The sequence below is a fragment of the Antennarius striatus genome, chromosome 7 (assembly GCF_040054535.1).
Source record: "Antennarius striatus isolate MH-2024 chromosome 7, ASM4005453v1, whole genome shotgun sequence".
Taxonomy (NCBI): Eukaryota; Metazoa; Chordata; class Actinopteri; order Lophiiformes; family Antennariidae; genus Antennarius; species Antennarius striatus.
The window spans coordinates 7791193-7809266 of NC_090782.1; the positions used below are offsets into that span (position 1 = coordinate 7791193).

The window sequence follows — 18074 nt, forward strand, 5'->3', positions numbered from 1 at the left end:
AGCCAAATGTGGAGTGCTGAAGTGAGGCTTGGCACAACTGCCTCCAGGCACAATACAAATCTTACAGGGGGAGCATACAGTATTGGGCTGTTCCAAATAAATAACCTGAGCACTATTTCAATGAATCAAGGCTCCCAGAGCATGTGGTGACATCCAGAAATATTTTATTCCGTCCACCTACCCAAGCACTCAGTTTCACCATTGCAGCAGACAGATGGAGAATATGTTCATATTTGCACTAGAAACACTGAATTTCTGGTTACAAAACAATTTAATCAAAAAATATCCAAACTATTGCTGATGAGAGTGATTTACTGACTAATTTTTACCTCCAAAAAGGAGGTTTTGTTTTCATTCGTGCGTCCATTTGTCGGTTACTTTGTCAGCAGAATTACACTAAAATTAACTAAATTGATTTCAGTGAGGCTTGGAGGATGGGTATTGAGTCACATTACACCTTCTATTGACTTTAATGTAGATTTGATTACTGTTATAGAACAAATCGTGGATACTATTTAAAAACCTTTTTGAAATTCGGTGATATAGGCTCCCAGGTGATACTGTATGGAGCTAGATGAAACTAATCAGGCATATGAAGGTGGTAGTGGCATCTAGGAAGTCAGTGCAAATCCTAAAGATAACATATTTTTTTAGATCATTTTGGTTTGATCTATGAACAATTTTGAATTTATATGCTGTTTTGCATGCTAAATGAACAGGATAAACAAGGATATACCCTCAAGCCAAAAACTTGCCAATGCGCCTCATTGAAAAGGTACTGTACTGTCCTCACCTCCAGCTTTGAATAAATATTGCATATATCTTTAATAGTTTATTCAGTATAATGTTATGCAAACAATAGAACAGTGGAGTTTTTGATTTGAAAGTCGCTTCACTTGATGCGAAGCCCATTCAAATCACGACTACCACTACGGGCTTCATAGGTCTAATATTTGTTTCCTGTATCCCAATCGGTTCCTTTTTGTTGAGGGGGTTGATAGACGATACCATTTTGCCCGTAGGTTACACAACTTATTTAATATTATTTCCCTAGAATACAAAATATTATTGCGGTTTGCAATGAAGCATCGGTAATTATATAAAAATAGATCAAGGTTTTTGTTCTTCAAAACTTGTTAACGTTGTTAGATTAGAAAGAATATCCTAGAATTCACCAGCGCCCACCCCTCAGAGCAGGCTGTTGCCATGTTCCCACTTTCATGGGTGTGGTGATTAGCTTGCATTGGTGAAAATTTTAGTCTTAGTCGACCCGAGTTTCGTCCGCTTCTGCCTTTTTGAAACGAGTAAATTGCTTTAAAAACAACACGTCATCCCTTGCGATTTTTGTCACAGTTATTGCCATGGTTGTCGTGTGAAAACGGACCTCTTTAAAACCAATTAGAAGGACGCAAAGCGCCAAAAAGCCTGTTTCAGGTAAGGACGAGTAGTCTTGTCTTGGTATTTTTGGTGTCTTCCTGACTATTTCCTGCTTTGCTCACGGTGGATGTATTTTGCTTATATCGAGGGCTATAGGTGCTAAAATGTTTGTAAGCTTTAATGTTGGCCATGCAACGAACAGCTCTTGATATAACTGTTCCAGGACCACTGTTACCCCTGTGCTGTTTTTCCTCTAAGCCAAGCTTTCACTGCTGAATATTTACTGCTGCCCAAACGAGGCCTTTTAACAGGCTGTCAAATGATTGTAAGGCGGAACTGTTGGGGCAAAGCATTTATTTAGGAGACTTCACTCATCTGTTCTCGCACGATGTTTCCCGTTTGTGTTTAAATGGCACCCTGCGTTTTATATCTATATATATGAAATTTCTATTTTATATATATATAAAATAGAAATTTCTATTTTATATATATATAAAATGCATTTTATATATATATATATATATATATATATATATATATATATATATATATATATATATATATATATACAATGCATGCCACACTGCCTTCATCCGAGCTGCAACTGGGCGCTCGACTCAAGACAATTTGTTTGTTGCTTGTAATAAAAATGTATCTGGATTCAAATCAGTTCACAAGATTATTTTAATGTCATGTATTATATGTGTGGCATGAAGGTTAGCTGATTGTTTCCAGTCTTGGATGTTCTTGAGAGTAAGTTTGGAATGTTGCTGGGATGAAATATCAACCTACAGCGTGCTGACTATTAGCTAGTACTTTTCAACAAGCTTTAGTAATAAGACTAGTTCAGGTAGGTGCTGTCATTTGAATTAATCACACATCTAGGGAAATGATTTTTGTGTATTAAGAATGGAGATGAATAGAAATGTCACTTTAGTTAAATAATGCATTCATTGATATACCAGTTTTTAAGCTTGAGCACCAATGCTCTCAATGAAAAACCCTAACCCAGACAAAAAAGTTGTAGTAACCCAAAGTAAACTTACAAAATGTGTAACATGATTATACATATATAAAGCAGTACTGTGCCCAAAAAGCCTGAAATTCAAATGTGAACAATAAATGTCATATAAAGTAGGTCATGTTGAAGTAGAAAAAAATATTTAAACCAATTACGCAGGAGTCAGAGTGCACTTTTACAAAACAAAACAAAACACCAAAGAGCAATAGTCATGATTTTTTAGCCATCATATGATTCTTTCATTATGAAAAATTGTCTTAATAGTTACTTAACAAAATAGTTTCATTGTTGATTACTGTCACGATCTGTCTTCACAATTTGATGATTTTCAGTGACACATACTCCACTGTTTTACCTAGTTTCATGGAAATCCGCCAAAAATGTTTAACTGTAATTGGAAAAAAATGGAATGAAACGCACTATCTTACAAAGTCCTAGAAAGAAGTTCCTGACCCCTACACCATCCCCATCTAAATCCACTGTTTTAATAACTTTTTTTTTCTTGTCACATGAAAATCCGTCAAGTCATTTTGTATAATCTTGCTAACTTACACACATAGAAAACAATGGTGACAAAAATGTGACTTACTTGGTGGAGGTAATGAGGTTTTATATTGGAAAAGGTCTTGTATAAGTCAAAGATCTTACATGAAGCAGATAGACTTTCAGTTATCTTCATCTTTAGTGCCATATATATAGGAATTTTAAAAAAGCACAAATATAGTTCTAAAACAAGCACAATTTAATAACTTTTATCCAAGGTCAATAGAGAGAAAATTAATTGGCAAACATCTTGATTAGCTCTCCTATATTTAAGTCAATTAAGTATCAGTCTGTAAAGATAAGTCTCTGGTCTCAGCCTGGCAAATATGAAGATTTGTTAATTTTAGATTTCATTTGATCTTAGGCTCTTACAAATTAAAGCCGTTAACTTTCAGATGTGTGAATTTGTCAGAGATATTTCACAATTTTCAGTTGTACATCAGGCAATAGATTAAAAGATTAGTTTTTCCATAATGTCATTTCAGCCAAATTTTTTTCTTACTGGATGTCAAAATGGATGGATGGATGTGAAATAGCTTTATCCAAACATGCCCTATCCAGCTCTTGTAGTTTTGATGAAGTACTGTATTTGGAATTATGTAACTATCTGTTGTGGGTTTGGTGAAGCCTGCAATCAAAAGAAGTTCCACCGTCATTAGTCATTCATTTAACCCACTTTTTACCAGCTTTGTGAAAAATGCTAATAATGATAAACTAAAAAAAATACATCGTTTTTCAATTTTGTTTGGGATCAATGAAACCAATTCACGGTTCTTGGATAATGGTACTTAACATTATTTTGTCATTCATGCCCTATTTTATCTAAAATATATTTTTTTCTTGGTAACTTTATGATGCACATATACCAAAAAAAGTGCAGACTTCTAGCTACATGTTAGTGAGTAAATAGTCACTGCTCTGCATTTAGAGGTTTGTAATCTAACTCAATAGCTACATGTTGGTTCCTAGAACAGGAACCACAGGGTTGTGGCTCCATTTCCTGTCATGCTTTTTGACATATAAATGATATTATTTTAATTGTATTACTTTACTGGAAGGAAGAAATGTGGCAGCTTGAGTTACTGGAATCTGTCTTTCCTCCATTCTACACGTGTTCTGAATAGTCCATGTTATCCAAACAAGTTTACACCTGGTAGAGCTGCCCTGTTGCATCCAGGTTTCACTCTGACAAATTTAACATAATTGACAACAGGCTGGTGAAATATTTATTTCAACCAAATGTGTAATTTGACATAATATATAATGAATAACTTACTCTTACTATGCAAAAAAGTACATTAATGGTAGAATATCCATTTTAATGTAATTTGTGTTGGAGTACTGCTTTGGCTGTAACTCATTCTGTGTGCTTTGTCATTTTTACTGCAAACAATGGCGCTAAAAGATGTTCAGATCTGACTTTTTATAATTTCTTCTTTTTGTGTTTGACCCCTGTGTGTAACCTCACTACCTGCCCCTCCTGTTGCTTTAGTCACCAGTGTCTTGTTGAGGCAGAGAATAACTTATTCCTGTATCTTTGTATGTGGTCCACATGGAGTACTAAACAGTACTATAACACCAGTTTGTTGCCATTTGTTCAAGTTGTTTGGGTTTGACATATGGAAACCCTTTAATCTGCTTCTGAACTTTTGATATATTTTGGAAGCATCTACATCCTGTGGTTGTATATTTTCTGACATGAACTACGATGTCTCACAGTGACAATGTCTCCTCTTACTAATATTTTTTGACCAATCTCCATTATTGAAAAGCAAGAACTATAGCTGATTACATTGACCTTACTATGGAGAACATGACATCTGAGTCCCTTCTTTTGTGACTAAAATACTATCAAACAAATGAAAGTTTTCATGTCAGTTTATCATACACAAACGTTTTACCTCTACTGTGATGGTTATATCATCTTCAGTATTTTGTCCAAAACGGACTTCATGATCAGTCACCTATCTAGATGGGTTCTGATTAATTACATTAATGGATTAGTAAGGCAGTACTACAATGCATCTTCGTCTCAAACACTCTGTCCCATATCTGCTGCTAGCTGTGTGTAGCTTCATGTCTGACCATGTTCACTGCTTAGTTATTTTCAGCAGGGCAGTAGTAATAACAGCAACTCATAGCTAGCCTCAGTGACATAACTGTAGTGGTACCAAGCAGCACTATCAAATATAACTGGCTGCCACACATTTTCTGGCACACAGCTGTACTTGTGTTGTCCGTGTTCCTGTGGGTGTGTGATTCCAGTCACAAAACAGGGAAAAACACTGCACACTGTTGAAGGTTAACTTGTGTGGGCCATTTATTCGTGTGATGACTTCTTTCACTATTAATATGTAATACATCATGTATAGGTCGCCTGTTTTTCTAAATTACAAGTAATTAATATCATTGTGTTTACAACACCATTCATCATGTACCTTTTGTCGATCACTAACATTAGTTTTAATTAGTGTAATGGCAAAGCACCCTGGCACATCACATTTCTCTGTTTCTCTTTCATCAAACCTGTTTTTTTCCACCTCGGTGCTTATGTGGCTGTGCTTTTGTTCACGTCACAAACTCAGGGTGAAAACGTTTAAAGTATATTTTTAGCATATAGACGACATATTGTGCAGTTTGATAATCCATGAGGTGATCGTGACACTGTAGATTTCAGAGGCAGACACCATAACGGACCATAGAGCAGTGGCACATTTGAGCCGCTACTGAGAGCCTCTCTTCAGGGATTGCGTCAGCTGGAGGAGAGAATGACGTCTCTTCTGGGCAGCTGAAGGCATTTCAACCATTTCCCTGATTTCCTTGATACCTCGTGCCTTGTTAGTGTTGGAGGCCTCTTTGATTTAGATATGAACTCAGAATAATTAGTCCAAAGCATCTTCTCCTCTGTTAACAGCACAAAGACATAATGTCCAGCACCTTTCCACACGCAGTATCTTATAGTTGTTTAATATGTGTTTAACATAATAATTGGGTTTCATTTTGCAATGGCTGAGTGACTGGAACCCTCTGTAAAATTAAAATGAAGCACAAACATCCTCTTTACATTAGCATGATTTCCTGTGAAGAGGAAGAGCTGGACTTGGCCCAAATGTTGAATTATAGAAAATGCAGCTGAAATTTTAATCTTGGAGGGTTAGGTTTCTGGACAGCAAACTGTGATGTGGGGTGTGGTGGGGGGGTGGAGGGGGGCAAACATTTCTGAGGAGTGTCTAAGTGCTTTGTGACCCACATTCACGCTCCCCAAGGTAAAGGGAGAGGCCACTCAAACATTCATTCTCACACACACCCGTGTGCACATACAAACAGATGCACGATCTGACACACTTGAATCCAGACATGTTTGAATAAATAAGAAATGGTCACATAATGCATAGAAAAAGAAATTCCCCAAATATGCCGTCCACATTTGGACATATTTTATGATAAAACATCCAGGTCTGGCCAAATTGCACAACAGACACATACTGTATACAACCACATGAGCAAACAGTTGAATGAAGCAACACAAAAGGCTGATGGCGTCAGAAAGGTCAGAGCCTGGCTAGCATGGCCTTTTGAACCAGACTGGGGGTATTTGAAGAGCCAGGCCACCCTCCAGGCCCCCACCCTGCCCCACTCTTTATGGCAGCTTCTTTGGTCTGAACCCATAGTGATACTGCTGTTTGTTGGATGGAAGTTCCCATCCTTAACTTTCTGTTAAATACACTGTACTTATAGTATTTTTGTCTCACTATCTCTCTTACAGGTGTCAGCTGACAAAGCGCATTTGAGCTTGTGTGTGTGTATGTGTGTGTGTGTTTGTGAGTGTGCGTGAGTGTGTGAGTGCGTGTGGAAGCACGTGTGTTTTCGCAGCCCAGTTAGTATTTGGAGTGGGGTGTGGTCTGAACACAGAAGAGGGACGATGAGCGAGCTGGAACAGTTGCGGCAGGAAGCCGAGCAACTACGCAATCAGATCCGGGTATGACAACATTTGTGTGTGCTCATATGTGTGTTGCACATTGTGGCCACTAGAAGTTATGACTCACAGTTATGCAGTGACCAATGTTGAATATAACTTTTCTGTCAGCTTCTTATATTTTTTTTGCAAGTTTTAGAAATTGGTCTTTAAGTCATTGGCTTGCAGCGTTTTGTAGCAATTGATCTCCTTCAGCGGACTTTCTCCGACCCTCTGGACACTTAAATATAATGAAGTAGATACTATGAGCTTGTCAGCATAATGGTTAAGGTAGTTCTTGTGTTGCAGGATGCCAGGAAAGCCTGCAGTGACTCCACCCTGTCACAGGTAAGACTTCCTGTCCACATTAACAATGCTGCAGTAGTGTAGTTTACTTGTTGTATAAATCATTATTCCTGTAAAAATTTGAGTTGTAGCAAATGTTAGATAACTAAGTTAGGTTAATCAAAATATACTAGAATGTACAGTCGCAGTTGACAGACATTACACATCGATATAGATGCAACTGTTATTCAGCATTGTTCAGTGATTCTGGCCTATTTGCTGCTTCAGCTGGATTCCGCTGTCCAGTGATGAGTGTTTGGGGTGATAAGTGATTGTGTTGGCCTCAAGTGTCGCTGCTAACTCTTCTTCCTGTGTTTTGGCAGATCACAGCTGGTTTGGACTCAGTGGGCCGGATACAGATGCGGACACGGCGCACTCTCAGGGGCCACCTGGCCAAGATCTATGCAATGCACTGGGGGAGTGATTCCAGGTTGTGTAGTTGTGTAGACAACATGCTTAGTTAAGATTGGGAGTGGAAATAAAAACTGTAGTTCAGCATTTATATTTCTTATGCTCATTTTTACTGCATATTACAGAGAAAATCAGAATGTAATCTAACTTTAAATATCCCCTTCAAGCCATTCTCAATTTGCCGTTTAGTGCTTTAATTCCCTGGAAACACTGGAGCAAAGTCATATTTGTGTTTTACGTTACATGAATTATTACGTGGTCCACCGCAGATCCACAAATTCTTTATTAGTATCCTATTTACTCCCACCGTATGGTTGCCAGTCTTCCTCGGGTCCCATAAAGGTAATAAAATCAAACAAACATAATAAAAATGATATATTATACAATTTACTACATGTAAAATGCTAACATCATAAAATGCACAAAGGGATGCTGATAATCCACATAGTTCAGCCTCTTTTCTTAACATGACAACTGTTATCACAAGCTTAATTTATCATGATGCATTTTCTTAATCCTTGCCTTAACGTACATGAATCTTTAAATTCTTATTCTTAAATTCTTATTGTCAGTACCTAAAAAATGCCACAAACTTGACTGACAATATCTGGGCTAAACAGTCTATCACTTCAGGTATGATGGCATACAATACCACACTAGATATTTAATTACAAATATAAAGTTGAACAATTAAGAGCAGCAGCATGAATTACTATTTAACAGTTTATTTCCCTCATCTCAACATCTGTGTCACTATCTTTCTCTCTGTCCATCTGTCTCCCAATGCAATGCACTGGGGCAGTGACGGCAGTCCCAGGTGTGGGGATATACAACTACTAGTACTAATTGCACTACGACTATCACTGTTATTCTACTAATACAACCATTTTTACGTAACACTCACTACTGACACCTCCCTTTTGTGCAAGCACACTATTTTACAGGCTCATGAATGCAGTTACGATTTTGACTGTGCACAGAAACACAGGCAAAATCATAACTGCATTCATGACTTTGACTGGGCACAGAAACACAGGCATTTATGTTGATATTCCTTAATGATGGAGTTTTCAAGCTCTAAATTTAGAACATTTTCCAAATGATTAAAAATTAATTCATGTGTTTCTGTGTCCAGATAGGCCTAAAATTGTTGATGCATGTTTTATCCCTGAATTAAAGCTTCCTTGTGCTGTAATTAGGAGCACAAAAATCAGTAAAGATCTTGTATTTTATTTATTTAAAGTGGAATTTTGTATATTTTAAGACACCAGTGCCTAGAACCTTCTTGGTAACCTTGCATACTTGACTGTTTTGTATAAACTACTGACATTTCAACATGACAGCCCTCCTCTTGATTGTAGCTTAATTCTGACAAATTATTTCCTGTCCCTGGAGAGATGGAAACCCCTGTTAGGAAGAGAGAGGAGGGGCTCCAGCTGTTCCTGCATCTGCACAACTTAAAACCCTCACTATTGACTAACTGTTTCTGCTTTACCCTCTTCTCTCTTTTTCTGCTGCCCCGCCTCAGCTTTGTTGTGGTGCTTTCGTAACCGACAGTCAGGAACTTAAGTTTACTGGGGTGGTGAATATTGGATGAAGTGAAACATTAAAAGTGGCTTCTCTGGATGATGAGACCTCAGCCAGGAGGGGGAGAGGAATAGAATATGAAATGGGGACATGGGAAGTAGGGACATCACACTGAATTCCATTTGCCAGGGCTCTTTATACTCATTCAGTGTATCACAGTAGTCTGCAACATGGCTGGCTCCCATTGCTTTTAATGAATTAATTGCATGTGCTTTAAATCATGTGAAGGTTTTTTGTTTTTTTTAACTGTTTTAGAGACTTGTCTGATGCTGCTTTTTTCAGGTTACTTGTCAGTGCTTCACAAGATGGAAAGCTAATCATCTGGGACAGCTACACAACAAACAAGGTGAGATGGTTGATAATCACTGTTAGTCGTTCAATGTGTACAAGAACAGGTGCATTAAAAACTATCTGACTTACAGCACATGTAGGGTTTTTGCTATCAGATTTCTATATTGACTTTTGGGTTATGGAAATTGAATCACAACATAAGTTAGTAATGGCTCTAATTGATGGACCACTTCTCTTAAACATTAGTCCCTTGAGGATTTTGCAACGCTTTTTGAAATTGTTGCCGCCTAAAATACCCTATTTTGCTGCAGCTTTGCTCATCTGTTGTGATGCATCAAACATGCACCAGCAGTTTATCATGCAAACAGGCATTCACACAACACTCGCTTCATTTATACTACATGGATGTTATCACTAACCACAGCCAGTAAATCAAACTCATGTTGACTCTTTCTTGCAATTGATCTTGACACAGCAGCGTCTGTTACAGTGGTTGGTTTTGTTTTTTTGTTGACATTTTTCCGCAATTCTGTGTGTTTTGCGCTATTTTGGGTTTTTTCAGTTACAGTGCAAAATAATTTAACCATGCTTGTTCATGCAGAACAGCAGGAAATTGCCTCTTACGATCTTGAGGCATAATTCTTGTTGGACATGTGAACTATTCATGTCTACATCTTCTCAAACATGAACATGGAAGTTAGTGCGGGAGCATAGAGGCATGGCTCAATGTGTGACTGACCTGAATGGTGAAACTCACAGCATACAATGGAAATTGGGCATAAGTTGTAATTAAAAATTACATGATTACAAAGAATTCACGTATGAATTTCCATTAATTGTTGTGATCAGAACATTACAGTTGCTGTAATTACATTAGAAACTACAATAAGTTGTCATCCAAATAACTTGTTCTTTTACCTAGATGTTCTTTATATGTGTATTGCTGCTGATACAATTGTGAAACAATCACTATATAACCAGTGTAAAAGAAAATTTCACTTGCAGGGTGGCTTCTCATGAAAGTGCTTTGATGATTTTAAAGGGATAAACAAACCACCCTGGACTCTCACTCAGTCCTCTTGTAGTGGCTGTTCAAATACAATAATTGACTGTTTTAAATTTTTGAACTTAATTAACTTAGGGGACATTTCTTATAATTTTTAAGAAATTTCACTTTGCTACCAGATGCATGCAATCCCGCTGCGCTCTTCCTGGGTGATGACATGCGCCTATGCTCCCTCTGGGAACTATGTGGCCTGCGGAGGCCTGGACAACATCTGCTCCATTTACAGCCTGAAGACCCGAGAGGGCAACGTGCGTGTCACCAGAGAGCTTCCAGGACACACTGGTAGGCACAGACCCCACCAAGAGATCACTTTAAATATATCAACATAGCTTATTTATTTTTATTTACAAAGAGTCACGAGTATCATTCACCCAAAGACAGCTGTGTTGGATGAACATAACATCTTTAACCAATGTATGCATCTAACAGTTGGATGAGTAGTCCTTACCTGAAGGACTGCATGGTTTTAGCTCTCGGTTAAAATAGAGGATTAGCACAACTGGCATGGCAGAGGTTTTCTTATCTGATGTGTAAACTATGTTTATCTCCAGGCTACTTGTCCTGCTGTCGTTTCCTGGATGACAACCAGATACTGACCAGCTCTGGAGACACCACCTGGTGAGCAATGACTCCCAATGGTTCCCACCTGCACCATTTGAAGAATTATGCTTGTCACTTTATATAAATATTGTTATGTGACCAAAGAGTCATGGTTTCCCTCCAGTATCCATTCTGTGACTTTTAAATATGACTTTAATGTTGCTGCTTTTGAAAGCCCTTGTGTGGATTCTACAAAACCCCTCAACTCTGTGCTGTTGTTTATGGCTCTTATAGTATGTCTGATGTCATGGTAGACCAGGCTTTATCAGTTGCTGTAAAGTTTCCATTTATAGGAAAGCATTGTCAAATTCCTGTTTTGCAGTGCATTGTGGGACATAGAGACAGGCCAACAAGCTACCACCTTCACTGGCCACACAGGAGATGTAATGAGTCTGTCTCTAAGCCCTGACTATAAGACCTTCGTGTCAGGAGCCTGTGACGCCACCTCCAAACTGTGGGACATTCGCGATGGCATGTGTAGACAGTCCTTCACCGGCCACGTGTCCGATATCAATGCCGTCACTGTGAGTGTCTATGTTAATCACACCACCACCACTGTATATAAATGGAATGAAATTAGGGCTATGAAATTATGCAAAAAATGTACATTTAAATTTGTTTTGCTTAGAATTGAGATGATTCTCTGGCACACTTTTTTTCCCTCCTAAATATCTCGCTCTCACTCTCTTCCTCTCACCACCCCTGTCTCATTTGATGCGCTTTTAGTGCCAGGGCTTCCTACCTCACTGAATTCAGTGGTGTAAAGTCACGTTGTATTTTGAAGCAGAAAGCCACGTCAGTCCTGCGTTTGACAAAAGTAGCAGCGCATATCTGTGATGCAGCTCATGAAGTAAAATGCAGAAGAATCGCTGTCATAATTTATTTAATTTCTCCTTTAAATCCTGTAGTTTTTCCCCAATGGGAATGCCTTCGGCACAGGCTCTGATGACGCCACCTGCAGGCTGTTTGACCTGCGTGCCGACCAGGAGCTGATGATGTACAGCCATGACAACATAATCTGCGGCATCACATCCGTGGCTTTCTCCAAAAGTGGGCGACTGCTCCTGGCTGGTTATGATGACTTCAACTGTAACGTCTGGGACACCCTAAAAGGCGAGCGTGCAGGTGAGAGCTAAAGTTGATTCATTCAATTTTGTGTTTGTTTGGGTGCCTGACGGGGAAGCTGTCCTTCTGTCAAACAGTCTAGTTTGTGGAAGTTTTGAGCCAAAACAGGGATGTCATTTTCAAGCCATTGATGCCTTAAATGTATTCTCATTGCTTTGACAAAAAAGCAATATTACAGTTTACAGACCCACTTTTCAAACCACATTTACATTACAGATGAAACTCCTGATAAGAACACTTAATTTATTTTAACATATTGATTTCAAGCACCAGTTACATAATGTAATAAAACTTACATTCAAATTTGTTTTTGTCCTGCCAACTGCAAAACAGGACATTTTTTTATTTCTCACTGTACAATGTGAGGAAAAACGCACCTAAACTATAAGTAATAACAAATAATAAGTAATTGAAATATATATTAATTTAATATGCATTCAGAATTTAGTTTCCTCTCTGATGTGAAGTTAGGTTTAGATTCTATAGTTTGTTGATTCTAGTGTTTGTTGATGTTTATGTAATTGGTAAGTTTCTGATGCTTTTAGTGTTATTTTTGAATGATCTTTGGATAATCGTTTGCTATAAATTGTCATGATCAATATTTGGGTCTGATAATTCAGTCCTAAATATGTATTTTCTTATAAATCTCAGTTAATTATTCCTTGAGAAATTTAATGAGATCCAGATTCACTACAAAATCTAATAGTTCTGGCACAAACTAACCAACAGACTGGAATGACTCTCAGTAGAGCACATACTTCTGCCTGAGCCCAATAGTTCAATTTACTTGAAACCTTAAACAAACATTTTTAAATCAAGTGGATCCAGATATATAAATCTGGAAAAAAATTCAAATAACAACCCCATAAAAGGTTCAGAAATTGTTTTTCTTCACGATTGACACATTCTGTGTGAGAAATTAAAATGCTTGTTCTGCATCGACATCTGGTTTATTCAAGCCAAAGACCTGTCCTCTCATGGGAAATCTATTTAATACTTTCAGCGTAATTCATTTGACAGGCAAGCAAATGAATGGATGCAAATGAAAATATAACCTTCAGCACAGAGGGTAAAATAAGTTGACTAACAGATTCAGCTTTAACCCCACACCCATTTATCTGTAAAGAAAAATTATAGGGGTTATAACAAAAACCAGGTAGACCATATGGAACAGGGACATTCAATGTGCATGTTACACTGGTGGGTTGTCTCGGGTTAATAGTGAAAGTAAGTTGACCCCTGGAATAAATATGAACAGATAGTCTAATTACCAATAAGTACAATGTCAAATGGAAAATCAAGTCCTATTCTGAGAGATTATGAAGTCAGTTCTCTGTAATCTGTCATTGTATATTTGAAGAGATGATTCTTTGACCTCCAGGTGTACTAGCAGGCCACGACAACAGGGTGAGCTGCTTAGGGGTGACAGAAGATGGCATGGCCGTGGCCACCGGCTCCTGGGACAGTTTCCTCCGGATCTGGAACTAAACCAAACCTCCTCCCTGTTGTACTCAATCACTGCCGGCCACCGTCCTCCCTGCAGCCTCACTTAACATATCCCAACTCACCTGCTGGGCTGGACCTGCGGCATCCACACCATCAGTCGCTATCCTGTCAAGTCACCTGCAATTCTCTCTGCTGGCCTGTGAGAAAGTACCAACACTTTCTACCAAGACTTTTTTTTTTGACCAGCTTCTACCACTTTGGGGTTTTTTTTTGACCAGCTACTATACAAACAAAAATAAGACTATTAAGAGGAGATATACAATCAAAAATCAGGAAAATGATGAAAGATTTTGGCCTTTTTAGCAGTTTTCTAGTAGGTGTTAGTGTCCGTGACCATGACTAACAACAAGCAAGAAGAGTGTTGGTGTGTAATATGTAAATGTATATATAAAGACAGTATATATGTATAGCATTATGTGTGTATATATGCATCATATATGCATATATAATGTGTATGTATATATTTTTGTAGTTAATTTCTCACCCCTGGGTTGTTTTCTTTTGGGGGGGGGGGTGTCATGTTTTGCTTCAAATGTGTATATATATTCACAGCCGAAGGACTTATTGTGTCTGCATTGAAGATCAGATTGAGTGTGAGACAAGTTCGACACAGCAATGCAGCGTAATTTCACCAAACGTCTCAATTGAGTTTAAAAGATTTCTGGTTCTTACCGATTCGATCGAAGCCACTTGTCTGGCCAAGAAGTGGATATTCATAAGACAACCAGAGGATTTGCAAAGTTATAATTTGCCCCAGCTAAACTCACTTTACCTGTGTTTGTGTATTATAGTTGCAGGCAGTGGGAATAATTCATGCATTCTGTATTTACAAAAGTTGTGTTAATGTTAATGATGACTATGATGGGTTTTTTTTAGATATCTATATAACATGACCCTTGTGATTCTTCACCACAGTGTTAATTTAAAGGAAACATCACACTGATGCAGCAGTGATTAGAGGGAGTGTGTGGATAAAATTTTTTGAATTGAGCCAAAGCACCAGATAGAAATCACTTCATTTTAGGCTCAGTTTAAAACGAAACACGACTCCTTTGCCTGCTTCGCCTCTATTGAGATGCATTGCGGTTTCATGGCATCGGATGATGAATATCTGAAGACCAAATCCATCTCATGCATATATAAAGCTGGGTGATATGATCAATTACTCATAAATGGTCCTAGGAGGGGTTTCTGCATCATAATGACCCCATCAGCTGTGGCCTATACAGTACAGTATGCTCTTTTCTTTAAAGTCAAGATGAGCATCATGGAGAGACTCCACGAGCAGAGGTCATGTTTTACCTGTGGTCTTGTGACGGTGCTGAAACTCACATGGACAAAGTGGTAGAACAGTCGATTTTGTCAGAGTGCTACTGGGCTACAAAGGAGAGCTACAAATCAGTTGGGGACCTCTGAGGACTTAAGAAGTAACACAAAGCAACGTCTGTCAGAACTGGCCGTGTCATTTATAGCCTCTTTTTTTTTCCCTTCTAAATGAAGGTTCCAGAAATCCTTTCTGTCAGTGAGGTGTGACCGGAGTGTCTGTACTGAACAGAACTCGTGCTGGCCACTCCAAAATCACACCAGTGCCACCACAAGCCTCTAGAAAGGAAGAGGAAAACATTTTATAAACAAGTTTCACACTTGCATTGATTTTTTTTCCCTTTCACCAATACAATGTTATGAATTCTTAAATATTGCTAGTAAGGAAAGTACACTTTGTAGACAGAAATATACACTTAGAGAGCTAGAAATGCACTCAAGCTGTAGTACAAATGTAAACCATTGAGCACACGTGATTTATGTACCAGTGGTGGTTATTTCTGAGTTTAAGTATTTCATCATGCATCATGCTTTATTTTGGTCACTCTGAAGGCTTAAGTAAAAGAAAAAAAACACATAATGAATGTGAGTTGGACCTATCCATCAGCTGTCTCAGGTGGCTGTCTCTATTTCACCCACATAGGCTGGATAAAGGAGTGTTTGTGCTTTTGTGAGATGTGGCACTATTCTTAATTTTGCCTTATGATGCCATTCATAATCAAAGGTAATACTAGCATTGACTACAGAAATTAGAATTCCTTTTTACATTTTTGGAAAGAAAAAGGTTAATTGTTTGTCTTTCAGATAGAAGCACAGTCTGATACTAGTAAACACTAAAAAGCACGCTCACAGAAACTACCATGACATGCAACTCCATACAGCTTCTTAAAACCAGGGTTTTACATCACTTTTATACAATCCTGCTTTCTACTACCACCGTACTGTTTGTAGTATATATTTAGCTTCAATCAGCGGTCAATGAAACCCCTCTGGCCTACTGTGATTCTGGTGACCTTTTCTTTCTTCAGTGTTTTAGCGGCTTCTACCTGGCTTTGCATTGACAAATACATATTGAAAGAATGTTAAGACTAATTTTGAAGTGTGTAGGATGTGATATGTATTGCATATCAGTTTGGAGGGAGGGGAGGGGGGGGTATACTGATGTATGTGGGTAACATATTAAGTGTTACTTCAGTTTGTGCCAATGTTATCCGCAGACCCCTGAGCTGTGAACTGAAATCTAATCAATGTGACAAAAACACTTTTTTTCCCCTCACTCTACTCAAGTGCCACTGCCAGACTTCTCTATATCCATCGATAAGTCACAGTATCGTATTTCACAACCAAAGTGTTCCAATCAAACAAGTAGATGTTTGTCTGAAGCTACACTAACTATAACCCTAAAAATGTTTCTAAATTAACAGTATTGTAGGCCTAAGTTTGTTTCATTCGTGTGCACCACAGATTAAAAAATGTATTTAGAGGCATAGTTTTATATATTTGAGAAATGTTACAGAAGATGAAGCAGACTATTACCATTTGAGAGAGCCGGGGTAACCATCTGCCCCCTGCTATTTTTGTGCTAAGATAGGTGGCAACTACGTTATTCGTTAACCCTATTCTAGAAGGTATATACAAATTTCCCAAATGTAACCATCCTTTAATTAAATTAAAAGTTTGTAATTAAAAAAAAAAACACACAAAAAAAACCAAAAACACCAAAAGCCCTTAGCAGCTGAAAAGGGGACTGTGTTTTTCTTACAGTGATATTCAGCAAGCAACCATTTCTTCTCTGTGCTAACTCAGCAGTATTTGCAGCTGGAACCTGGAATAGGAACACTTAATGTGCCTGTGCAGTTCACTCATCTAAACAGTGCAGTAGAATCGCGACTCAAAAAAGGTGCTTGACTTCATTTAATTTACATTACTGTCGTATTTACATGAAGTCTCCAGTTTTAACTGTTAGTCACAGCTGGTGTATTGTTTTTCTGTTAATTGGCTTACTCCGTGCATTTACAGTATACAGTAGTATGAAGTCAAACAAGCAGATATCAAACGTGAAAAAAAGTGTCAAGTTCAGGCAGTATTTGAAGGACTGTATTTGCATGACTTTGATTTGGTATTTGAATTGGAGAAGTTGTTTTAAGCTTCTGGTAAACTATACAGGATAAAAGAATTCACCACTTGAATTAATGTCACACGATCAAGCGCACCATCATGGAATAATGCACTGCCCTTTGACTCTAAAGCTTATTGTGCTGACAATGTTTAATCTTATTTTCTTTTAAGCCAGTTAAGACCAGGGACTTGGTGCCATGATAACTCTTACAGTGCTATTGTGTGGAATTATAATCACTTGTTACGGAATAATTTTTATAGTCTTTTCACACCAGACCTTTTTTTTTGTATTTGTACAGTGGCTTGGTGATACCAATATGTTGCCATGAGTTATTGTAATCAATAAAAAAAAGCTTCTAACCAATAAAACATCCTGCTATCCTCCTTTATGAAGACTGAATAGAAGTGTGAACAGTGTTGTTGACTCATCTACGTCTAAAACAATGAAGCATCCAAGTCATGCACCTGATGATTTGGAAATTTTTCAGCATGTTTTACCTCAGAAGGGTTTCATATTTGTGCTATTATAAAGGTTACACTTCAGGGCAAAACTGAGTACTGTATTTTACAGTAAAAATTACAAAAGCTCAGCAGTTTGCTCCTGATTTAAAACTAAGACAATTTTTTACAGCAGTTTATTTGACAGAGAAACATTTTTTAAAAAGTTGTACTTTAAACCAAAAGCTGTGTTGTAACACTGGATAGCTTGACAAATTACTTTCAGAGGTGGAACCATAAAACATACATCGATGAAAGCCGCCTAGATTCAATGTTCCAGGAGCTGCAGGAGGACATTGGTTTGCTGG

General features: G+C 37.9%; 1 protein-coding gene across 1 annotated transcript; it reads left to right on the forward strand.

The window, feature by feature from the left end:
• Positions 1 to 1257: 1257 nt before the first annotated feature.
• On the forward strand, positions 1258 to 16814 carry LOC137599213 (guanine nucleotide-binding protein subunit beta-4). The gene is made up of 10 exons (XM_068320005.1): positions 1258 to 1434; positions 6708 to 6920; positions 7206 to 7244; positions 7565 to 7671; positions 9522 to 9585; positions 10716 to 10878; positions 11148 to 11214; positions 11519 to 11720; positions 12105 to 12321; positions 13703 to 16814. The coding sequence occupies exons 2-10, from the start codon at positions 6864 to 6866 to the stop codon at positions 13807 to 13809; spliced, it is 1023 nt and encodes a 340-aa protein (XP_068176106.1). The 5' UTR covers positions 1258 to 1434; positions 6708 to 6863; the 3' UTR covers positions 13810 to 16814.
• The last annotated feature ends 1260 nt before the right edge of the window (positions 16815 to 18074 follow it).

What these genes read in the sequence shown, in the direction of transcription:
- LOC137599213 (XM_068320005.1), top strand. Translation starts at nt 6,864, where the DNA reads ATGAGCGAGCTGGAACAGTTGCGGCAGGAAGCCGAGCAACTACGCAAT. An exon ending in ACAGCTACACAACAAACAAG is followed by an intron (nt 9,586 to 10,715) that starts GTGAGATGGTTG and finishes CTTTGCTACCAG; the next exon opens with ATGCATGCAATCCCGCTGCG. An exon ending in AGAGCTTCCAGGACACACTG is followed by an intron (nt 10,879 to 11,147) that starts GTAGGCACAGAC and finishes GTTTATCTCCAG; the next exon opens with GCTACTTGTCCTGCTGTCGT.